The 24978-nt window shown below is 49.6% G+C and overlaps 1 protein-coding gene across 5 annotated transcripts; it reads right to left on the reverse strand.

The window, feature by feature from the left end:
* Window positions 1-273: 273 nt before the first annotated feature.
* DPF2 (double PHD fingers 2) lies at window positions 274-14299 on the reverse strand. Of its 5 annotated transcripts, XM_086676938.1 has the most exons (12): window positions 14166-14298; window positions 9359-9519; window positions 8825-8932; window positions 8340-8503; window positions 7213-7305; window positions 6970-7048; window positions 6439-6480; window positions 5272-5409; window positions 5027-5155; window positions 4797-4909; window positions 3592-3677; window positions 274-1601 (listed from the first exon to the last, which is right to left on the reverse strand). In XM_086676938.1, exons 1-12 carry the CDS (start codon window positions 14195-14197, stop codon window positions 1529-1531), a joined length of 1218 nt encoding a protein of 405 aa, XP_086533064.1. In that variant the 5' UTR covers window positions 14198-14298; the 3' UTR covers window positions 274-1528. The 5 variants fall into 5 exon arrangements, with proteins under 5 accessions (XP_086533064.1, XP_086533067.1, XP_086533068.1 ...); XM_086676941.1 differs by lacking the exon at window positions 6439-6480; XM_086676942.1 differs by lacking the exons at window positions 274-1601; window positions 3592-3677 and adding an exon at window positions 12216-12303 and having other exon boundaries at window positions 3684-4909; window positions 14166-14198.
* Window positions 14300-24978: the final 10679 nt, after the last annotated feature.

The raw sequence follows: 24978 nt of genomic DNA on the forward strand, positions 1-24978 counted from the left end.
CTGGAACCTGTTTCAGATTCTGTGTCTCCCTCTTTCTCTGACCCTCCCCTGTTCATGCTCTCTGTCTCAAAAATAAATAAATGTTAAAAAAAAAAAAAAATTTATAAAAAAAAAAGAACAGAGTACTCAATTTTTTATATATGCTTTACATACGGGGGTTCAGCAAAAACTTTGAGATTAAATAAAAACCACTGTCCTAGGGAAGAAGTTTTAGGATGAAATGACCTTCTTAACCGGGAAAGGGAGTCAGGAGATAAACCATCCAGCAGGGAGTTCTGTGTAAAAACGTTTATTTGTACTAATGTTTAGAATACAGGAACTAAAGAAAGAAAAGACACCTCAACTCCAAAGCGACAGTGAATTAGGGCCTGCCCACAGCCAAGGGGAAGGCCACTCCAGGGTGTCCTGGCATGGACTGTCCCCCCCACTACTTCATGTCAGTGTCACCAGGCAAAAAACCGAGGAACCAGGGTGTGAAGACCTTACCAGCCGCTAGCGAGCGTGCAAGGGAAGAAAGGGATGTCTGTGTGGCTTCCCTGTGACCCAGGAGCCAGGATACACAGAGCAGGAGGCAGAGGCTCCCAATTCAGTTAAGGGCAGGAGCTGAATGTCCAGGTCCAGGAAGAACAAAAAGGGGATTTCGGAGGTAGGCTTTTTCATCGAGTTAAAAAACAGGCACATTATCCAACGCCTCCCTGTGGCCCCCAAGCTGCTGGCCTGGCCCCCTGATTCTTCCCCTCTCCCCACAAAACCAAAGGGAATAAGGAGAGGAGGCAGAAGACAGGAAATTCCAAGGGCGGGGAATGCTTCGGTCGTTAGAGACCGCCTGCGAGCGAGCCAGGTGAGCACAAGGAAGAATCAGGTGAAGCTGCTACTCCCCCTGGGGTGGGGTGGAGTGAGTGGGACAGGACAGAACAAGGAGGGTGACCAAGAGCATCCTGGCTCAGGCAAAGGATCCTGGGTAGCAGGAAGAGAGGGCTGCAGAGAGCCATTCTAGGGGAAGGAGGCAGCGAGGCTAAGCGGCACAACAGGCCCGGAAAGCTCCGTGCGAGCGCTGCCCCAGCTCGCTCAGCTGCTCACTCCCAGCCGCTCTTGGCAAAGAGACCCTGGTCTGCTCGCCTCCAGGGGACGGGAACACCCTGGGGACCAGAGTGGAGGCAGAGCAGAGAGAAAAGCGAGCTGCTCTCCTACTCTTTCTCAGAGGACACTGTTTGAACCCTGTGGTCACCAGGGCCGGGGCCCAAGGCAGGCAGAGTGAATGCACGTCACGGAGAGCAGTGAGAAGCCGGGCCGCAGGCATGCCTCGGGGCAGTGTGCCGCTCCGTTCTCCCTGAGGGCCTAGGGCCAGGGGCGGCCAGAGCTGCCACCCCAGCTTGCTGCTGCCAAAGGCAGATTGGCACGACCACCCGAGGTTCTCTGGACTCATGAAAGAGGAGGAGGGTAGAGGTGGGCATGAAAAACAAGAGAGGAGGAGAGAAACAGCCCTAGATGCACGGGGGTGGGGGAGGGGAGCGGGGATGGGGGCGCATCAGGAGGAGTTCTGGTTCTGGTAGATGGAAGCTTTCTCCTTCAACAGGTCCAGACACAAGTGGCAGCTCCAACTCCCTGCAGAGAAACAGAAAGGGTCAGGACGGGGCCCACACGGCCCTGGCGTGTTGCCCCTCCACTCCCCACCTCTCCTTCCAGCAGCAGGACCAGCTACAGGTAGGATGAGAGATGTTCTGCCGCAGCGAACTCAGTTACCCTGAGCTAAAAGAAACCTCTAGGGCTTCAAGTATCATGAGAAATAATTCTCGGGGCTGAAAGAAAGAATCACCTGGAGGACTATTTCCAAATGTAGACTCCTAGGCCCTCTTGGCCCTATTAAATCAGAATCTCTAGGAGGGCCTGGGAGGACAGAATTTTTTCAAGCATCTCAGCTTTAGACTTGTGATTACAGAAGAACCAGACTTGGTTCTCATGGCCCCAAAGGTCAGAGCGGAGATCACGAACGGAGGCTCTAGAGAAACCAAGTTTGATTCCACAGTAAGCCAGCTTTCTGTGAAATCCACAGAAAGAGGAGACGGGCTTGCCACCGTCACTGGTGTTTGAGGAGAGTCTGAGGACCGAAGAGAGGAAAAGGGGCAAACTGTGATGACCCAACGTGCTATTATCTATTTCACAGAAAAACTGGAAAAAATGTCCCTTGTCAGAAAAATAACTGCTTCATACTTTGCTTATTAATATTTATTACGGTTGCATTCTTGTTTTGGTTTTTAGAAAGAAAATGAGCCCTTAATGCCTCAAAATCATAAATGTAATTGTACATATGTGGATGTGTACACGGGAGAGAATCCACCCCTTTTATAAACTCTTCCGCAATCTAGGACTCTCAAAATGGAAGAAGGTCCTTTCTAACTGAAAGGTCAATACCACAGGGGCTGGCAGGCTTCTCTGTAAACAGCCAGCCAGAGCGTTAAATATTTTAGGCTTTGTGAGCCACATATAGTCTTGGTCCCACGTTCTTCTTTTTTTAAAATCTCCTTTAAAAATGTAAAAACCATTCTTAGCTCGTGAGCTGTATACACTAGCTGCGGCTGGATCTGGCTTACGGGCTGCAGTTTGCTGACACCCGACTTAGAGCCTAGACCACCTCATGGCTTCTAGAGAGTTCTCCCTCAGCTGCCTGCAGCTCTTCACTACCTCAGCATCTGACAGTACTTCACTAGGAAGGCCCTTGTACAGTTCACGTCGAATTTCGTCCGTAAATTAATATTTTACGGTTAAAAAAATAAACCACAAAACACATGACTTTTCCCCAAAGTAGATACATAAAGTGGGCATGACCGAGGACACCAGCTGTGTGCTCCCCTGCAGCTGCCAAAGGACTCTCACACTTCGCTAGTGTCTCCTTCCCTAGGGGGGTGACAGCAGTCTGACCTCTGTTACAAGTCAGCTTAACCACACAGTGGGTCGCTCGCTCTTGTCTGTAATGCTGGCCCACATCCTCTGTGCACAGTGCAAACCAGACACCCACATCCTCCCGAGCCAGCTCCCGAATTTCTATAAAGGAGGAGTCTGGGCACACAGATCTGGCTGGAGGGGGACTTCAGAGACGCTGCCACTTTTTGGTGCCACCACGGGTTCGGCTGAAGAGCTTCCACAGACTCAGAACATCATTAAGCAAACTACTGGAGGGGCAGAGTGACCCATTCAGGCTCCAGGTTTAACAGTTTTCTAGACTGGGCAAGGGAAGAGAGATGCCGTGGACACTCAAACCTGTCAAGTTCAAAGAGCTGACACCAAAGCCTCACATCAGACAAACTACAAACGGAGTTTCCTGGACCAGCTGGAGGAAAACAAACCACTCCTTCTGGTAACTGTTTTCTGCTCAGCATTTGTTTTCTCTTGGGCTGGGGATTTTCTGCGTTTCTAAATGTATCCGGTGATAATGTGCACACATTAAACCCTTGAAGTTGAAATGCTAGGAAAGCATTCTGAGTGAAGGCAAAGTATCTATTCCCTGACTGAGAAGAACAGATCACCGAGAAGAGAACTCACTTATTGCACGAGTGGTCTTCCAAGTTACTAACGAGAACTGTTCCAAGCAACCTACCTTCAGGAGGCTCAGACATGGATGGGGTGAGACAGTACATATGGTAGCCACGATCACAGTCGTCGCAGAAGAGCAGCTGGTCCTAGAGAAGGCAAGATGGAAGAGGAAGGGGCAGGTGAGTGACTAGGGGGCCTGTCAGGCCACTGGGGGCGGGTAGGGAGGGGAGCTTCTGTAGACACCGCTGCTACTTCCAAGAGGGGTGGGGGAGGTGGCAGGTAAAAACAGACTCGGGAATTTCTGGATAGAAAATGGCTGTCCTGGGGCACCTGCATGGCTCAGTCAATTAGGCATCAGACTCGGTTTGGGCTCAGGTCATGGCCTCATGGTTTCGTGAGTTTGAGCCCCGAGTCAGGTTCCGTGCTGACAGTGCGGAGCCTGCTTGGGATTTTCTCTCTCTGTCCCTCCCACACTCGCGCTGTCTCAGTCTCTCTCAAAATAAACAAACAAGGAGGAGGAAAGGGAAGGAAAGGAAAGAAAATGGCTACCCTCCACTCAGACTGAGTGAGTCACTGTCATTCCACCGGAATCCTCCCAGCTTCCTAACTCAGCTCCTGGCCTCCACTCTCGTCCCCTATGTTCTATTCTTTACAGACTAAAGTTATCTTCTAAAAATGTTAAAGACAGGGCACATCACTCCGAGTAAACCCTCAGACCTGGTGGAGCGCCTTCCGCGCTCCCCACCCACCGTGCTCCCACTGCAGGAAGGCCCCAGCTGGCCACGCTGCCTCAGTACACTTGGCTCGTCTGCCTTAAGTCCTCTGCACGTGGTGCCCCTCCCCGGGCCACGCTGTACCCGCAAACCTTCTTGGACCGGCTCCTCTGCATCAGCCAAATCTCAACACCAACGTCACCTCCTCGGCAAGGCCGGCTCTGACCACCTACACGCATTACCCAAGGACTCTGCCACACCACCGCTTCCACTCTCTTCACGGCCTGTCGCCGAAGTGTCACTCATCTCCTTGCGCACCGCTTGTTCCCGGGAGGGGACAGATCCCATGAAGGGAGTGGCCTCGTGGGTCTTGTGTCCTCAGTGCCTAGAATGGCAGCTGACACAAAGCTGGCGCTCAAGGAGCACCTGCCGAGCAAGGGACCCGAAGTTCTCACTGGGGTGCTGGGGAGGGTCTTGCTTCCCTCTCACAAGGAGCTCCCGCACAAGGGCCGCGGGCGGCCGGAGCCAGGCGTGCGGGGTGGGGACACGCACATCGTTCTCGGAGGTGCCGCAGATGTTGCAGCACTTGCACTCGATGCACTGCCAGCGGTAGGTCTTCACGGCCGCCATCATCACCGGGGTGAACTGCAGGCAAGACGGGTGCCCTGTGGAGGGTGGGGGAGCAGGTGACACAGGCAGCTGTGGGGGGAGTGCGGTGGCGCAGTGGGCGGGTTGCCCGGGGCTCCCCGGGGGGGCTGCCCGCGGCCCTGGGCTGGAGGTACCTGAGCGGCCACAGTCGGAGCAGGACACCAGCTCCTCGGGCTGCCCTGTCTTCTTGTTGATCTTGGAATCCCCCAGGCAGAAGTCGCAGTAGTTGTTGGGCAGGGCCAACCCGTCGGGACCCTTCTTGGCTACAGAGAAAGAACTCTGACGACACCCACTGGGGCCTCTGAGCACCCCGTATCCCTGCAAGGAGGGCTCTTCATAGGCCGACTCCCGCTCGCCCCACCTCCGACGCTCAGCTTACATTTCTGCTCCTCCGACCTCTGGGAAACCGGGGTGGGTGGCTGTGAGTCTTCCTTGTCCTCACCCTCCTCCTCAGCCAAGTGGGAGTGGGCGTAGTGGTAACTGAGGCCTGGTCGGTTCTTGTAACGTTTTCCACAGACTGAGTGGGGAGAAGATTGCAGAGAAAGGTGTTAGGATCCGAGAGTGCCACATCCCCGCCCCTCCAAGTCGTGGGGCTCCACCTGAGGCAGAGGCAACCACCCTGCCCCCGTCAGCTCCGTCTGAGACAGGCCTTCAGTGATGGCCGCCTCCCCTCGGCTAGGAGCGTCAGGCCCCGGGGCTCTCCAGCTTCCGTAGCCCTTCCCCGTTAACCCCCAGCCCGTGGCCACCTCTGCTCTTCCACACTGGCTGTCTGGGAGGCTGAATCCTGGCCCCATTACCACTTGCCCTGGCAACAGTCTGGGGAGCTCCGGGTCAGGAAGGGAAGGGAATTTCTATACTCTTGCAATATGGCAAGAAGGAATAAAGGTAAGGAAGAGACGCCAAACTTTTTTTTACCTCTCAGTCCACGTGGGAAGCTCAAGCTACCCGTGAATCCCACAGAGCTCGTCTCTGCCCAATGAGGATAAAGGAGTGGGGAGTGGATCACTTGGGGATCACCTACCAACTGAGTCCACTGGGGTATCTGGCCCCCAAGGCAATTCAAAGACACTCTCACATCAGTGCCCTGCCCACCCCCTGCCAACCAGCAAAGAAAGCAGATCCCCACAAGGCATCTTGTACTCTTAAGCAGTGACACCAAAAAGAGCAAGGGGGCCGGCAGGAAGGAATGGGGAGAGGACGGGAGGAGGTGGTGAGACGGTGAGAAACGTTAGCTGACCACCGAGTGTCTGTTCTGGGGAAGGGGAAGCAGAGGGATCTGTTCGTAGCGGGTTCCTTAGAATGCTTTGAAGCCACCCCATGCAGCGGGGCCGAGCAGCCCTGGAGCCAGTCTGTGGGAGACAAGCAGCGGTAGAGGCAGCTTCCAGGACTGTGAGGAGCGGAGCACAACAGAAAGCCCCCTGCTCCTACCCCATGCCATTCCAGAAATTTTTACACTAGCATCACAGGAGATGAGAAAGGTGGGAGAAACAAGGGAGGAGGGAAAAGGGATAGGAAAACCAAAAGTCTGAAAAGTTGAGAGAGCTACCTCTCTGGGGCGCTTTCGAGGTATGCTTTTGTTTGAAACTATCTGAAAGACAGAAAGAAAAGTCATGAGAAGAAGGCCTTGATACACTTGAGACAGGAGCGGCAGCAGCAGGAGAGCGGAGCGAACGAGAGAGAGACCAGCGGCGATGGCGCTCCCAGGGTGGAGGAACAGAAGTGGGGCGAGTCAGAGAAAAGGGGGAGAGCAGACATTGAAAAACTCAGTGCTGGACTCGGGGGGCCCTGGCTTGACTAGGGCCAGCAGACCTGGACGCGGTCTATTGAGAGGCCAATTCTGCCTGCTGAGTGGGCCCCCACCCCCGGTCCCCCACCCCCAGGGACAGCAGAGATCTCTCCCAGAGCATGCAGGTCCCACCCATTGTGGAGCAGAGACCGGGGCCTCCAGTCGGCAGGCAGGACAGTGTCGAGGCTTGTTTTACCACTCTGACCAAGAACAATACCCTCCCTTCTCTCGCATCCTGAGCAGGGGCTGGGTCCAAGGCAGGGACTACCCACCCACTCATGAGGCACTCACTGTCACAGGCATAGGGCTTGTCCCGATCCTCCAGGATGGAAGCGTCCAGCTTCTTCCGGGCACTGCCCACACCTTTACCCTGCCAAAAAGAACAAAAAGATGCCTTACCACGCTGTCTAGGCCTGAGGAGTTAAGCTCTCCAGGAAGTGGCTGCTGACTTCACAAGAGGAAAAATGGCAATGACAAACAATAACGCAGAGGGACTCCACGGGCTCCCTTGCAGGCAGCACCTTGGCTCCTCACCTTGGATTTCCCCTTGCCCCGCCGCTTGGGAGTGTCTTCTTCATAGTCCTCATCATCAAGGTCATCCAGGAAGTCATCTGGTTCTAGGATCCGCTGAGTGGACAGGAGGATTAGGATGGGCAGATACGAAGTACACTCAAAAGCTCCCCCACGACAGGACTGGCCAGGCCACCCACAACCTCCTTGGTCAGCTGGCCCCTCTGCTCCGGCCTCGTTCCTTACTGCGGCCCTTCAACACCCTACCGCCCCAGTCCTTCTCTGTTCGATGCTGTGGGCTTTCCTTCCCTTTCGTGTTGTTCTCCTGGAGTGCCTTCCCCACCATCAACAAGGGACCGAATCAAATGCCATGTTTTCAGAAAGTCTTCCCTGGTACCCCAAGTAGCCATGTCCTCTCCTGCCTCTGATCTGCTGCCCTAGGGGCACACCAACAACGGTTCCCTTCCCTCTGACATCCCGCTTGCTAGATTTTTTTTTTAGTTTAATTAATTAATTATTGTATTGTATTGTATTGTATTATTTGTTTTTAGTAATCCCTATACCCAATGTGGGGCTCAAATTCACAACCCGAGATCAAGAGTTGCACACTGTTTGGACCAGGCTAGCTAGGCGCCCCCAATTTTTAGATTTAAATTAGAACTTTGTTGCTTACTTGTGTGGCCTTATAGGAAGTTTCCTTTTCAACTACTCTGTTTCAACTTCCCTGCATGTGAAATGGAGGCCACAGTACCTACTTCATAAAGTTGTAAAGACTAGAGAAAGTAATGGGAAAGCACTTAGCACAGTACCTGCCATATTTTTAGCTCTTATTATTTCTATGTATAGTTTTATCTTCCCTGTTGGCAGGGACCAGGTCTGCTTCACCCATGTAACCCCGGGCACCAAAAAACATCTGTGACAAAAGATGAACGAAGGAGAGTCTGTCCTTAGAAGGAAAGAAACAGGAAAAACTGGATGCTAAAAGCAAAGCCAGTCAGTACCCAGTGCTAATTAGGGAATGAAGCAGGAGAACCCACGGGCCTGCCTCCTGGCCCACAGCCTCTGCTTCCATTCTGCTTACTGGGTGGCCTCTGATGAAGAGGAGGCTGGTTTCCATCAAAGCTCCCTTAGCCACAGTGTTAATCTTGTACCTTCCGTGCTCGACTGTTGGTTACAGGAAACTCGCCCAGGCTGTCATCATCCACTCGGGGATCTGGGGCGCCTCGCTTCTCCAAGGGGTCGGTGCGCAACAGAGCCTCTAAACTACTGCCGTCTTGAGAGATCAGCCCCTCTTTCTTCAGGGTTTGGTCTGTGTCTGCAGACAAGGTCAGGATGAGGCGAGGCTCACAAGGGCTGAAAGCAGACCGCTCTGGGTCTACAGAGTGCGAGGCCAGCCATAGACCAGTCACTGTCATTTGGTCTCTGCTTGCCCAAGACACTCCAGTTTACATGGCACCATAACTTATCTGTTTACCTGTCGCTTCTATTAGACTGAATTCTTTAAAGGAAAGAATGGCTTCTCATTCATTTTAGTATCTTCAGGATCTAGCATTGGCCCTGGTATATAATAGGTAATTAACAGGCCTCTTAACCATGCAGCAGGCCACACCCCTACTCAGGGAGGAGTGTGCTTTACCTGGTTTAATAGATGGGAAAGAAAGTCTTGGATCCTCAGGAGGATGGGCTCGCCGCTTTTTCCTCCAGCGCCGGGCAGGGTAGGAGTACAGCTGCCCAGAGGCCAATCCTGTGGAAACAAAGAGAGAAAAGTCAAGCTCTAACCCAGTCCTAGGCAATAATATCAAACACTTTCTAGATGAGTAGCCCTCCCCACCCCATCCCAGCCTTGAGTTCTAGAGCAAGGGAGGAATATGGACAGTGAGGGTCCAGGGGCAGGAGGAGGGACAGTTTGTGCAAAAGACAAATGGATGTAGGCTCAGGGGCTTGGGCTAACATATGGCTTCCAAGAGCCCAAAGACAGCCTCAGCAGGGCAGCCCTGCAGAAAACAAAGATGCGGGTATGAACCTGTCTGCTTCATCCCCCTGGGCTTCTAATCAAGACAGACCATATTCATCCTTGGGCGGAAAGGAGTAAGGAAAACCCTTTCAGCTGGCTCATCACTGAAGCTGAGGAAGCTCCTTCCTTCCTGTGCTTCTGAGCGTGAACCCTCACCTGGACCCCGGTGGCGCTTTTCCATCCAGATATAACAGTTGCTTTGGGCTACTCCAGTCTGTGAGTCCAGGAAAGGAAGGCGTACACTGCGCTCAGCACAGAGGCGGGCATTGTAATTGTGGCACTGCTCCATGGCATCTTTGTAGTACTGCTCCCCGAGGCTGCGGAAAGACCAAGATCAGGGTAGAGTGGAGCACAGGGTGCTGAGCTATCCCTCCCTTGCCATCTGCTTCTTTAGAAGGTTCCAGGAACTGGGAGATCGTGGCTTGGTCCTATCTGCCTCCATTTCTGCCTCATGGGACACCAAGTCGCTTCACGAAGCCATTATGAGGAAAGGCACTTTATAAATAAATTACCATCAGGAACACATGATCTCTCACGTGTCTAATCAGACCTAAGTCTAACCCACAAAGAGAGAAAGAAACGAATGTTCATTCTGTGCCTCTCTTGAGTCCAGCCTTGTGCTAGCCAAGATGCTGCTTCTCTTAACCCTCATGACTGAGAAGCAGAGGTAAGCTTCTTTTTATGAATGAGCAAAGGAGTTCAACAAGGTCTGGGGGACTTACTAAAATATATTTAACAAACTACGGCATATCTATACAATGAAATTGTATTTAGCCATTTGAAAAAAAGAAGGAAACTCTTCATGTGCTGATATCAAACAATCTCCAAGATGAGTAGAAAAAAATAAGCGAGGTACAGTGGTGAGAAGTGTTAGGAGATGCTACCATTTATGTAACAAGAGGTGGAAAAGAAACCGTAGGCCTCCAGAGAGAAAGACTGGGGGCAATTTCTCTTCTATGCCATTTTATACCTTTTGAATTTTGAACCATGCACAGGTTTCTCCCACTGACAGTTTCCTTTATGGCACTTCACTTTTACAAAAGACCTACATTAGTACCTGTTTTCACTAACCAAAAGAGATTCAGAGAGGATTTTCGCTTTCAAGAAGTGGTAATTGCTTCGTTGCTTTATGCCATTTCAGCTTATGAAGAGTTTCATAGGAACACTCTACTTTTGGATAGCCGGGGTGAGGCGGGGGACCTGTATTTAGACAACTAATTAATTCTATATACTAATTTTACAGTCAGTGGAAAACATCTGAAAATACCTGAACTACCTTGAAGCCTACTTTTTTAGTGTACTATTAGAGTGATATACAACCTGTTTGCTCAGAGGCCCATCCTAGGTCCTTTCCCATTCCCACCATCAAATTATTTACTCAAAGACTCAGCTTGAAATCTGTATCTTCTTTCACTCCAAAGACTCAGTTTGAAATCAAAATCAAAGGTAAACCTTGGGGTGCCTGGGTGGCTCAGTCGGTTAAGCCTTGGACTACTGGTTTCACCTCAGATCATGATCTTGAGGTTCGTGGGTTTGAGCACCACACTGGGCTCTGCGCTGACAGTGTGGACCCTGCTTGGGATTTTCTCTCTCTCTCTCTCTGCTCCTCCCCTGCTCGTGTGTGCACGTGTGTGCTCTCTCAAAATAAGCGTTAAAAAAAAAAAAAAGAGGTAAACCTTTAAGTGCTTTAAAATTTTTTTTTTTAACATTTATTTATTTTTGAGACGGAGAGAGACACGGCATGAACGGGGGAGGGGCAGAGAGAGAGGGAAACACAGAATCGGAAGCAGCTCCAGGCTGAGCCATCAGCCCAGAGCCCGACGCGGGGCTCGAACTCGCAGACCGCAAGATCGTGACCTGAGCCGAAGTCAGACGCTCAACCGACTGAGCCACCCAGGCGCCCCTTTTAAGTGCTTTAAAAAGCAGGAAAATTACACAGTGCCAGGAGCTACTTGGTTCTAAGAAGCATGTATAGAGAAACAATCTTGTTCTCACCCTTCACAGTTTAACAAGCACTTTATGAACGGAACTTTAACTATAATGATTCGTATCTACATATTCAATCAATCTTAAAAATAAACTGAAGGCAGGGGTGGTTTCTTTGCCATAGTATCCCCAATACCCTCAAAGGCGTCTGGGACATCCTGACTTGACCTGGGAGTAAGACCTTGCATGGCTACAAGTCACCAGACAAATGTCGACATTTAATCAACCCACGTGGAGCTCCAGTCCCTCTGCTACAGACTGGGGAGGTTGGACTAGATAAGCTCAAACATAGTCTGTGAAGGAGACCCCTAGCATGAGAAGCTGGACAGAGTATGTCTTTGTTGCTCATGTCCACAACTCAAGCTACACCAACAAACCATGCTCTGGAATCGGGGGGGGGGGGGGGGGGGGGGCTCTCACAGCAGCCGTAAGAGACTACTTAGGCACAGCCTACTTAGTATGTTCCCAAGCAACTGAAAAAGACACACACCATACACAAGACGGTGACAACACAAGACAGCCTGGCTTATTTCAATGAGCTGTAATGACTGTAATTTGAGGGAAGCATGAATCTTGTGTTGGAGAGTAAAGAGAAAGGAACAGGCTCACAGTAGCTGGCCTTTAGGAGGCAGCCATGTCCTTACCACACAGAGGAAAATTGGATAAACACGGCTGAATGCTGCAGCTCCTTTGTTTCTGCTGATGGGAATTGATACTGACACTGGAAGTCAAATGGAAGGAAGGATGAGATGGACTTTGGGCTGCAAAGTCAGAGCAAGGAGGCTAGAATTGGTTTGGGGTGAAAGAGTGAGAGATGTTCTATCAAAGCCCTTGTGACTTAAGTGGGATTTCAGAAGGTGATGCAAACGGTCTCCTGAGTAGAGAACTGGCCATGAAACACCTAAGCTGGGAGAAGAGAGGATCTGATGAGGAGAGATTAAGAGAGAATAAGAGAGAATTTATAAATAGGAAGATTCTTCTTCCAGAACAAGATGCAAGTCAGAAAAGATGAGCTAGTAGTCCTGACCTGGATGTATCATCTCAGCTGTTCAGAGAGCAGGCACACCATGATCAAGAGAAGCTCCGGAAAGATATCTCTCTCCACGGTGACGATGCTATAGGAAGAATACAAGCCCCCTCTTAAAGGGCAAGTTCTGTAGGAAAATGTATTAATTGTGGCTCACAGCCCTCTGCAGCTACAACAGAGGAGAAAGTTACTAGTACTCAGGAACCAGTGGCTGGTGACCCTCACAATCTCTGTAGTTCCTTGAAGACGAATAAGTCATGCTCTGTGTCAACAGGCAAGTCCTCCCTTTTAGCACCACATGAAAGGGTTGGCAACTCTATTTCCCTGAAGAAAGTCTCCCAACACAAAGTCTTATTACCGATTAACTCTCCAAACCTAGGGAAGTCTGACATTCCCCCAGTACAGTAAGATTTCTAAGGTAGGGGCTCTGATTCTTTTCTGGGAAGTATGAAACCTTTGTAAAACCTCCCCTTACAATGGGATTTGTGGTGGTGGTGGTGGTGGGGGGGGAATCAACAAAGAGAAAGGCAGGGAAACAAAGAAAGAACATCTGAGTCAGGAAGGATAACTATACAAATGGTAGATCAACAGCGACATTTCTAAATTGAGGGAAATGTCAGCCTGAAGAAAGAGCTGGGGGAAACTGGAGTGGGCAGATCAGAGAGAAAGATAATAGTGTTAGGAGGAGGGGTAGCTGAAAGAGGAGGCAGGATGGAGCTGAAAGCAAGTAAAAAAAAAAAAAAAAAAAAACAACCCACAAGAGAAGGCACTTAGCTTAATGGAAGTGGGAATGCATTCTCAAAGAAAAAGGCTACAGGCAGAAAAGGGGGAAGCAACATACTCTTTAAAAAGGCTCTTGGGAAGAGTGGGGGCTCAGCCCACCACAAAGGCAGATGAGAAGCTGCGAGTCCCTCAGACTAGTTGCCAAACCTTTACCTTGTCATCCAGGCAAAATCCAAAAGCCCTGCCTGGACATCTAGACAACTAGACACCTTCCAATTTTCCTACTGCTGCACCAAGCCCAATTTACCCATTAAAAAGAGCTTGCTCTATTTGCCCACCTGGCATGAACCCATTTCCATCTTCAGGGAGGAGGCTGGGTGAAATCAAGTCCCAAAGCATCTTGAACTCACAGCCAACAGACCCCTCTCCATTGCCCAACAACCATTAACTAACTTTGCTCGACATCTGCCTGCAACAAGGGGACTGCACAGCGCGCAGCCTGCCCACCTAGGTGCCCCTCTGGGCTGCAGAGGCGTCCTGGACTGCTTCCGTCCAGTTCCCGTATTTTGGTGGCTGGACTGGTCGGCGCAAAGGCCCTCTCCCCTGAAGTTCTCGCTCTTCTGCATCGGCTCCTCCACAAATTCTTCCCAAGAATGTTTTTGGTCTGGGGTAGCACATCCTCAAGACCACCCCCCCCCCCCCAACCTTAACGTCACGGGGCTATTAAAACAGCTTCGCGGGGCTTAACTGCGCCAAGACTGCTGAGCCTGTTGCTCCAGGACCGGCTGCGGGCAGCCGATGGGGAGGGGTCGGCGGCCGGGCTTCGCGGGGACACGGGTCGGTCCCGGGTCCACCCTCGACCCGGCCCCTCCGGACCGAGGCGTCTGGTCTCTAGAGCGCACCCAGACTGGTCTCTCGTACGCCACAAGGGCGCCATGCTCAGGACACCGTGAGCCTTAAGGAAAGCTCAGACCGCACAGCCCCGCAGGGAGGCTGCCTGTAAGGGGCTCCCGTGGGCCCCCCTCGGGGCCTCCACAAGTTTCCAAAGAAGCGCAACGTCTTCTCGGGAGTCTCCTGTTGCCCTCCCTACCAGGAGTCGCAACGACGCCTTCTCGGGCACGTCCTTCCCTCCGCCTCGTCCCCTCCCGCACCGCCCCCTACTCCCAGGTCCCTTACAAGACCCCCCCGCCGCCCCCCGGCCTAGGAGAGAAAGAAACGACAACTCACAGCTTCACTACATTTTCCACCACAGCCGCCATCTTCCCTGCTCCTCTCCCTCAGGCCGGGAGGCCCGGAGCCCTCAGTGCGCAGGCGCCGGGACCGCACCAGGGAACCGGTTTCCTCGTTCCTCTGCGCAGGCGCCGTGCAGGCGCGCGCGCCCGAGGGCGAGGCGCGGGGAACAGGCTGGGTGACGGTCCACCCGGCCCAGGGAGTCGAGGGAGCCCTGTGCGCAGGAGCGATGGAGGCGGGCGCGCGCTCCAGGGGCTCCAGCTCGAGCCCGGTGTCTTCCCCTGGGAGGGCGGGACCAGCGAGAGAGGATCTGGCCTGGTGCAGAAATGAGAGGATGGATGAAATGATGAAATGCAGGTTGGTGAAAACTGGCAGGCCCAGAGATGGGCTAGATGGAGCATATACGTTCTGCTACCTCGCCGACCTTTAACCTTGTGGTTAACCCTTTGCCCTCACTCACGGGCTCGGGGAGGGGGATGTTGGTGGCTAGCCAAAGGCAAGAGTGGTGCACGGTCACTTGTCTTCCCCTCCCCCCCCCCCCCCCCCCAATCAAGTGCCCATTTAGGGAGAGGAAAATTAACGTCCAGAACTGGGCAGTTCTTTGTCCTGAATATTGGACTCTTGGCAAAAGTTACCTCCCTTTCCTGTCACCAAACCCAGCCACCAACTGAAGTGATAGCCACTTCTCCCATCCTTCCTACGTCTGTCCCTCCACCCAGGCTCTGAAGAACTTCTTTCCTGCAGCTGTCTGTGAATCTTTTGTACCATTCATTTCTCCTTCACTGTTGACTCATGCAGATTCATGTACAAACATGGCTTAATATCCTCTTAAAAAAATCAGAGCTCTTCTGGCACCTGGGTGGCAGAGTGAGTTAAGTGTCCTACTCTTGATTTCCGCTCAGGTCATGATCTCATGGTTGGTGAGTTCGAGCCCTGCGTCAGGCTCTGCATTGACAGTGTTGAGCCTGCTTGGGATTCTCTCTCCCTCTCTCTCTCTTCCCCTTCCCTGCTCATGCTCTCTCCCTCTCTCTCTCAAAATAAATAAATGAACATTAAAAAAAAAAAGCAGAGCCCTTCCTTCAGCCCATGTCTGCCTTGGATTATCACCCCATTTCTTTCTACCCTTTCAAAGCTAAGTTTCTGTTTATACACCCTATCTCTGTTGACTTACTTCCAAGTCCCTTTCTGCCCAGTTTAATGGTGATTCTGTTCCCCCTAGTTCATTGAAACAGGTCCTAACAAAGACACCAGGACCTTCATTTCAACACATTTAGAGATCTCGTCTCCATCCTCATTGGCCTGTCAACCTCATGACACTACTCACCTTTGCCTCCTTTTCCAAGCTCTTCTCAGGGTCTCTGAGATGCACACCCTTCGGCTGTGCTTTGATCACACTCGTCCTTCAGGCTCTTTTGCTGACTGTCCTCTGTTCTACTTTTAACTGTCACAGTCCTCAGGGCATGGTCTTTGGTCTTTGACACATACCTTATCCCATTAATCCCAGGATGTGTGTATTCCCAGGCTTCTCTTCCATCTCAGGATTTTAGAATCAGAAGACATCTTACCGTCACTGTGCCTTAAGACCATTTTTGGCAGAAAAGAGTTGTGGGATATCTGTCCCTGCCTACCCTGCACCACATTTATAGAATAGGTGCCAGCAGCTTGGAAGCAAACCCCAGAGACAATACTGATGCACTCTTTTCCCTAGGAACCAAATGATTGTGGGGACAAAGAGTATCCGAGGTGACTCCAAAGCAGGAGTCAAAGGTGCATGGGGCGCCAGGTGGCTCAGCCAGTTAAGCATCCGTTTCTTGATTTCGGCTCAGGTCATAATCTCCCAATTCGTGGGATCCAGCCCCGTGTGGGGCTCCTCACTGACAGCACGGAGCCTGCTTGGGATTCTCTCTTTCTCCCTCTCTCTCTGATCCTCCCCTGCTTTCACACTTGCGCACATACACTCTGTCTCTCCCTCTCTCTCAAAATAAGCATTTTAAAAAAAAGTACAGTATGTGTTGTGGCCTGAATCTTTGTGTTCCTCCCAGGCATATGTTGAAGCCCTAACCCCCAGTATGATGGAGGGTATTTGGAGGTGAGGCCTTTGGGAAGCGATTAGGTTTAGATGAGGTCATAAGGGTGGGACCCTCTTGATGGGATTAGTACCCTTATAAGAGGAAGAAGACAGATACCTCTCTCCTTGAGGAAAGGCCATGTGAAGTCACGACAAGATGACAGATATCTACAAGTCAGTAAGTGCGCTCTCATCCGAACCCAAATCCGCTGGCACCTTGATCTTGGAGTTCCCAGCCTCCAGAATGGGAGAAATAAATGTCTGTTGCTTAAGCCCCCCGGTCTGTGATATTTGGTTATAGCAGCCCAAGCCGACTAAGATAGTATGCTAGCACTAAAGCTGAACATACACAAATCCTATGGTCCGGCAACTCCACTCGTGGATACATACACCAAAAAGCATGCACAAGAATGTTTACCACTGCGTTCATTGTAATAGTCTCAAACTGGAAAAAAACCAATGCCCACAACAGTACAATAGATTGAGCAAAATGGAAAGAATAAGTTATCGCTATACAACAATGCGAATGAATCTCAAAAACTTAACACTGAATAAAAGAAGCCAGTTTCAAAAAAGGACATATTGTATGATTCCATTTATATAAAGGTACACAAATAGGCACACTAATCCATGGAGTCAAAACCCAGGAGACTAGTTATCTTTGGAGGATAATGACAAGAGGGGGCAAGAGGTAGCTACTGAGGTCCTAGTAATGTTCTTTTTTTTAATGTTTATTTTTTTGAGAGAGAGCACATTAGAGTGGGGGGGGAGCAGACAGGGAGAGGGGGACAAAGGATCTGAAGCGGACTCTGCACTGACAGCAGAGAGCCTGATGTGGGGCTGGAACTCACTAACTGTGAGATCATGACCTGAGCCGGAGTCAGACGCTTAACTCACTGAGCCACCCAGGCACCCCATTTTATTTATTTTTGAGAGAGAGAGCACAAGCAGGGGAAGGGCAGAGAGATTGGAGACAGAGGATCCAAAGTGGGCTCTGTGCTGGCAGCAGTAAGCCCTATGTGGGACTCGAACTCATGAACCACGAGATCATGACCTGAGCTGAAGTCAGAGGCTTAACCAACTGAGCCAGGCGCCCCCTATAGTAATATTCTTTTTCTTCGTCTGGGTAGTGGGTACGTAGGTTTGTTAATAATTTAGTTATTTATTAATAATTTTATTATTATTACTATTTTACATGGGGAAGTTGAGTAGAGTTTAATAAGTTTTTTTTTTAATTTTTTTTTTCAACGTTTATTTATTTTTGGGACAGAGAGAGACAGAGCATGAACGGGGGAGGGGCAGAGAGAGAGGGAGACACAGAATCAGAAACAGGCTCCAGGCTCTGAGCCATCAGCCCAGAGCCCGACGCGGGGCTCGAACTCACAGACCGTGAGATCGTAACCTGGCTGAAGTCGGACGCCTAACCGACTGCGCCACCCAGGCGCCCCGAGTTTAATAAGTTTTTTACAAAGATACAAACAGGTTTAGGGAAACCAATAAAGGATAATGCAGTACTCAATGGTTTATCCAGGTGTTGTGAGGTTTTGTGGCTAACACATACTCAATTTTTAAAACCTTCTTTAAGAAAATGAATGCAAAATAATTGATACAAAATAAAATTTTAGAGGTTAAGATGAGAAAGAAAGCATATCAAATCACAAATCTGTAAAACTAAAAAGGTGTGTTCACTTTATAAAAATGTATTGAACTACACAAAATTGGGGCACTTCTCTGCATATATATTTCAAACAAAAAATTTTAAAATTTTTATTTATTTTTGAGAGAGAGAGACAGAGTAAGAGCAGGGGAGGGGCAGAGAGGGGGAGACACAGAATCTGAAACAGGCTCCAGGCTCTGAGCTGTCAGCACAGAGCCAGACGCAGAGCTCGAACCCACAGAGCATCGGATCATGACCTGAGCTAAAGTCAGACGCTTAACCAGAGAGCCACCCAAGCACTCCATCTGCATGTATATCTCTCCTCCTCCTCCTCCTCCTCCTCCAACATTTATTTATTATTGAGAGAGAGAGACACACACAGAGCGTGAGCAGGGGAGGGGTAGGGAGAGGGCAAGACACAGAATCTGAAGCAGGCTCCAGGCTCTGAGCTATCAGCGCAGAGCCCGACGCAGGGCTCGAACTCACAAACTGAGATCATGACCTGAGCCGAAGTCGGTTGCCTAACCAACTGAGCCACCCAGGTGCCCCTGCATGTATGTTTCAATAAGAAATTTTAAATTAAAAATATTAGTAATAATACATAGGCTAGTTCTGTTTAATTGGAAAGGTAGCATATGAGCCCAGCGTGAATGCCTTTCAGTTCTTTTAGGATTCTTTTAAGAAATGCTTCATCACCAGGGGCGCCTGGGTGTCTCAGCTGGTGAAGCGTCCAACTCTTGATTTCGGTTCATGTCATGATCTCACGGTTCGTCAGTTCAAGCCCCAAGTCAGGCTCTGAGCTGATAGCAAGGAACCTGCTTGGAATTCTCTCTCTCCCTCTCTCTCTGTGCCCCTCCCTGGCTCATGCTCCTGTTCTCTCTCTCTCTCTCTCTCTCTCAAAATAAATAAACTTTAAGAAATGCTTTGTCACTGAATAGGTTCACTGAACCATTGACCAGCATGTACAGTGTTTCTCTTACAGACAGGAACCAAGGAATGGAAGTGGGGTGCAGCCTCTCCCAATCTCAACTAGTGACTCTTGCAAAATATTTCCTATTTCTGCACCTCTGGGTTCTGCCAGATCCAAGAGAGGAATGCTTCCATCAGGGAGCACAATAACGATTTCTCCACATTAGGAGCTAAGATGGCCAACGGGCCATATTTTGCTCTGCATGCCACTGGGCAAGAAAGTTAAAAGAGGGGTGCCCGGGTGGCTCAGTCAATTGAGCAGCCAACTTTGGCTCAGGTAATGATCTCACGGTGGGTTCATGAGTTCGAGCCCCACATCGGGCTTGCTGCTTTCAGCACAGAGCCTGCTTCAGATTCTCTGCCTCCTCTCTCTCTGCCCCTCCCCAGCTTGCACTCTCTCTCTCAAAAATAAAGATAAACATTAAAAAAGAAAGAGAGAGAGAAAGGAAGTACTACTATTGTCTGGGGTGTTGATTCTAATTGTCAAGGTGAAGTAGGATTATTACCCAATGGGAACAGGGAGAAATATAAATGAAACCCAAGGGATGTTCCTAATATTACATATAGGTAGTTAATGGGAAACAGGCTCCTGGTTAGGTATTTAATTCCAATATTCCCAACTGAGCAAACTAAAACAAAACAAAACAAAACAGAGGAAATGGGGAAAAAAATCTTAAAAGCATTGAAAAGCTAATGATATAGTGAGAATAATTGGACCAATATTTAGGAAGCTAAAACCCAAAGAGGTAAGCTCAGAATTCAAAGCAATTTTTGTCCTGGGGACATTTACTGATCTGGAAGATACAACTGTGAAACTGAGCTGTTGTTTGGGGGTCTATGGTGGGGGGGGTTAAAAATCAAAACTCAGAGCCTGCCCAAGGTGGGAAGATGGACATTCCACCATGGACATGTCCACACTTTGAGAAGGGATCCAACTGTGTATGAACCTGTAGTCCAGGATCATATTATCTGGGCGATTCAGGGAAGCTCAAGCCTTGAACTTGGATTAAAGTAGACCCACTCTGTCTAAGCGAAATTAGTCAGTCAGAGAAAGACAAGTATCATATGACTTCCCTCATATGAGGACTTTAAGATAACAAAACCGGTGAACATAAGGGACGGGAAGCAAAAATAATGTAAAAACAGGGAGGGGGACAAAACATAAGAGGTTCTAAAATATGGAGAACAGAGGGTTGCTGGAGGGGTTGTGGGAGGGGGGATGGGCTAAATGGGTCAGGGGCACTAAGGAATCTACTCCTGAAATCGTTGTTGCACCATGTGCCAACTAATCTGGATGTAAATTATAAAAAGCAAATACATTATAGAAAGAAAAAAAAAAGTGGACCCATCCTCATAATGCCTCAGGACACCTAGCTGAAGCAAACATATTTGGTACCGAATCATAGACTTTAGGAAGGAATTTACCGTCATCCCAGTCCTCAAATTATGTCTAAAAATATTTTTTTCTTTTTTTTTATTTAAAAAAATTTTTTTTTCAACGTTTATTTATTTTTGGGACAGAGAGAGACAGAGCATGAACGGGGGAGGGTCAAAGAGAGAGGGAGACACAGAATCGGAAACAGGCTCCAGGCTCTGAGCCATCAGCCCAGAGCCTGACGCAGGGCTCGAACTCACGGACCGCGAGATCGTGGCCTGGCTGAAGTCGGACGCTTAACCGACTGCGCCACCCAGGTGCCCCTAAAAATATTTTTTTTCAAATATGACAAAGATAACCAGGCACACAAAGAAAAAAGAAGCCTTTCGCAAGAACCAGTACAAAAAATATAAAACACAAACTGACTCACACAAAGATTTAACATGTTGGAATTATCTGATGCTGACCGTAAAATAACATTGCTACTGCATTTAAAGGAGTTAAAAACGAGCATAAGAACATCTTCAGGGGACACGTGCTTATTAAGAAATGCCACAACAGAATTTTAAAACAACAACATAGAACTTCTCCAACGGAACAATAAAATAACCAAAATTAAAAACACAATGAATCCTTTAAACAAATTACTCACAGCTGAAGAGAGAACATAGAAACTAGAAGATAGGTAGGCAGAAATTGTCCCTAACATTGCACAGAAAGACAAAAGAACAGAAAATAGAGAATTAGAGCAGAAACATAGATACATAAAGAGATCTAATATACATTTAGTTGGGGCGTCACAAGGTAGGGAGAAAGGGGGCCGAGGCAGTATTTAAAGAGAAAATGATCGATAATTTCCCAACAATAATGAAAGATGTGAATCCACAGATTGAAGAAGTCAAATAAAACCAAAACTGAGCTAAATAAAGACTTCATGGAGGCGCCTGGGTGGCTCAGTCGGTTGGGCACCTGACTCTTGGTTTTGGCTCGGGTCATGGTCTCATGGTTCGTGGGTTCGGGCCCTGCGTTGGTCTCCATGATGGAGGCATGGAGCTTACTTGGGGTTCTCTTTCTCTCTTTCCCCCTCTCTGCCCCTGTCCCCTCTCTCCCTCTCCCTGTATCTCAAAATAAATGAATAAACTTTAAAAAAAAAAAAAAAGACTTCCTGGAAATGAATGCTAGAACACTTGGGATGAACTATCGTAATGTCCGCAACTTATTTTCAAAAGGTCAGAAAAAAAAGTTTTTGTAGGCAAAGAGATAAAGGAAATGAGGCAAAATGGTAAAAGGGGAGCTTGGCTGGCCCAGTTGATAGAGCATGTGCGACTCTCAATTTCAGAGTTGTAGGTTCGATCCCCACGTTGGGGGTAGAGATTACTTTTTTTAAAAGTCCTTAACAAAATTCTTGAAGGAGTCCGTAGCTTCTACGTATGTTTCTTTTCTCGCTGCATCAAGTCTATTTTTATATATTTTAATTCTCCCATTCTTCTCTCCTGCTTTCCGCTCTTGAATATAGGGTGTATTGGTGATAACTAACTTTATAGCACAGTTCAGAGTTTGCAAAGTATTGAGATGGGGCTGGTAAAAAAAAATTGCAGGAGGAACGAACATCTAGAATTCCCGGCCTTGCAAGTGGATGTGATCATTGACAAGATATTGAGTTATCTCCCTTTGGAAAAGGAGTGAATCTATTTTTGACACAAATAGGAATAGATCCATTCTACTAGGGAGGTTTATATTATATTATAGCAAGTCATGCATGAATGTTGGGCATCTAAAACAGCAGACTGTACGGACATTTGTCTTTTTTTTTTTTTTTTTTTTCTTTGGCTGTCCAATGACTTCTCTATTTGGGGGAAATTCCTTTTTGTGGGTGGTATTTGGAGGGCATGATGCCCGAACAGCACTGTACAAGCTGAAGAGGAAAGATCCATGTTTCCATCCCTGGCTACCTTGGTGCAAGCAGGTGTTTCTAGTTCAGTTAGTCTGATGCTTCAGGCCCCCTGCCTAAGTCCCTTTCTCCAGCAGCTCCGAGTGGTTTCCTAGGTCTCTTGGGTGGGTGCCTGATGCAGGGTGGGTGGGGGACAGTTCCAGGGAACCTAGGCCAGGCATGTCTCCGTCCCACGGCTACTCTGGCCTTGACTCTGGTCCAGGGTGAGGTGCAGCCTTCCAGCTGGGTAAAGCTGTAAGGAAGGTTTCCTTTTTTCTTGTCTTCCAAGGGAAGGGACAAGCCGTTCAAGCACTGAGAGGGAGCCTACAGGCAAGAAGCTGCTGGCCCTTCAGCTCCCCACCTTTGGTCTTCACACTTGACCAGTTCTGATACAGAACTTCTGTTGGGGCAAGAAGGTTGCAGTGGAGTATAGGCTTTGGGGCGTCACAGGCCCGGGCTAAAGCCCCACAACCGATAGTGAAACCCCTAATCTCTAAATGACGGCAGAATGTTCAGACTAAAAGGAAAAAGTTGAGCAGGGATGTAAAATGGTGCACCTGCCATGGAAAAGAATATGGTGGTTCCTCAAGAAATTCAACATAGAATGAGGGTATGATCTAGCAATTTCCGCTTCTGTGTATGGACCCAAAAGAATTGAAAGCAAGGACTCAAACAGGTATCTGTACGTCCGTGTTCATAGCAGCATTATTCACAATAGCCCAAAGGTAGAAACAACGCATGTGTCCACTGATGGATGAATGGATAGACAAAATGTGGTCCAGAGGGACAATGGAATGGTATTCAGCCTTTAAAAGAAGGAACTATCGGGGCGCCTGGGTGGCGCAGTCGGTTAAGCGTCCGACTTCAGCCAGGTCACGATCTCGCGGTCCGTGAGTTCGAGCCCCGCGTCAGGCTCTGGGCTGATGGCTCAGAGCCTGGAGCCTGTTTCCGATTCTGTGTCTCCCTCTCTCTCTGCCCCTCCCCCGTTCATGCTCTGTCTCTCTCTGTCCCACAAATAAATAAACGTTGAAAAAAAAAAAAAGAAGAAGGAACTGTCAACACCTGCCATAGCGTGGATGAACCTCAAAGAGGTCATGCCAAGTGAAATAAGACGATCACAAGAGGACAAATACTGTGTGACTCCACTGATTTCAGGTCCCTAGAGCAGTCAGATTCATAGAGACAGGAAGTAGACGGCGGTTGCCGGGGGCTGGGGGAAGGGAGAATGGGGCGTTAGCATTGAGTGGGTATGGAGTCTCACTTTGGGAAGATGAGAAAAGTTCTGAAAGGAATGGTGATGATGGTTGCAGAATAACGTGAATGCACTTAACACCACTGAATTATGCACTTACAAATGGTTAAAATGGTACAACTCATGTTGTATATAGATTCCCCCCCCTTCCCCCCCCCCCACCCCCACCCAGCCCAAGCAAAATGCCTCCTGGTCAAATTCAGCCTCCGCGATGAAATCTGACACAGGAACTGGAGGCGAGAGGCTGGGGGTGAGGTGGGAGTCTGGGATCCACAGGGTCAGAAGGATGAAGAACCAGCGGAGAATGGAAGAAGGGGAAACTGAGGCTTGAACTTGCCTCCAGCTGCCCATGTGGTCTGTACCAATCAGACACCAAGCCCCATCTTAACACTCTCCCCACCTCCGTCCTGACTGTCCCTGCCTCGTCCAGTCCTCCTCACCCTGCACTGGCTTCCTCCGTTTTGACCTTTGGTCCGTCTTTCATGGGCCTGGGTGGTGACCCTTCTAGAACCCGGATCTGACCATGTGTCTCTCCTGCCTAAAATCTGTCTGCAGCTCCCCACTGCCTCCGCTCAGCCTAGCAGGCAAAGCTGTTCCCAGCTGACTCCAACCTGCTTTTCGTGCTTCACAGTCCTCTCGTTCCCAAGCTCCAAGTTCCTTTATGTCCATAGCCATTTTTGAATACTCTCCCTGTGGCAATTCCTAAGTGTTATCCCTAGTTTTCCCCACAACCCTGCACGGTAGGTCCCACTGACTACCTCTTAGAGATGTGGAAACAGTCTCACATAGTCTAGGTCATACTCTTAGATCTCTGCTCTTTTCACCACATGGCGGCTCCTCTGTCATTCACTCTGGTGCCCCAGTGCCTTTGCTTATGCGCGAGCATATCTCAGCCCTCAGGTCTGGCTCAGAATCACATCTATCCTAATGGGCCCTGACACCAGTTGCATGTCGGCCCCAAGCATTCGCGATCGTGTTTTCTTCATAGTGTTCAGCACAGTTGGAACTCACCCTACTTGCTTACAAATTCAATATCCTTTTCCCACTAGAATATAAGCTACAGGAGTGGGGATCGCGGCTGTGTGATATCCCCAGCACCTGGAGCACACCTGGGTGCCCTGTAGGTGGCGATGAGCCCGCTGACAGGCACTGTTGGGTCCCTCCCAGCCCCAGGCCTGGCCGGTCCCGCCCGTGTGCCCCCTTAGTCTTCGGAAGCTGGAGAAGCTGCTGGTCCCTTGCACTAGGCCTTGGGGTTACTCTTTTACTCTTGGGTCTCCCCCGGTAGACCCCAGCAGCCTGGGCACAGCGCCCAGACGACACCAGTGCTCAGCCCCCTCTTGTTAAGCACCTGAAGCAATATTGCAGTCTCCCTAGGTGGCATTGGTGTATTCCTGCCTCTTTCTCACTATGGGCTTGGGATCGGGTAGAGGCTTCCCAAGGGCAGGGCCTGCCCTGCACACAGCCTTCTGGGAATGGGGTCTCCCTCAGGGTCAGCCCCGGTCGCGGAGGCTGGTCTGTCTTCAGGAGGAAACCCGGGTCGAGGGTGCCGGGAGCACAAC

This window comes from Puma concolor, chromosome D1 (genome assembly GCF_028749965.1).
Source record: "Puma concolor isolate L17-30 chromosome D1, mPumCon1.1.hap2, whole genome shotgun sequence".
Classification (NCBI taxonomy): Eukaryota; Metazoa; Chordata; class Mammalia; order Carnivora; family Felidae; genus Puma; species Puma concolor.

Bases quoted from the DNA above. Each gene is read 5' to 3' on its own strand.
- DPF2 (XM_086676937.1), bottom strand. From the start codon at position 14,197: ATGGCGGCTGTGGTGGAAAATGTAGTGAAGCT. The intron at 9,520-14,165 runs GTGAGTTGTCGT...GTCTTTCCGCAG, and splicing joins GTGGAAAATGTAGTGAAGCT to CCTCGGGGAGCAGTACTACA. The intron at 5,156-5,271 runs GTAAGCTGAGCG...CTTTCTCTGTAG, and splicing joins GAGGTCGGAGGAGCAGAAAT to CCAAGAAGGGTCCCGACGGG.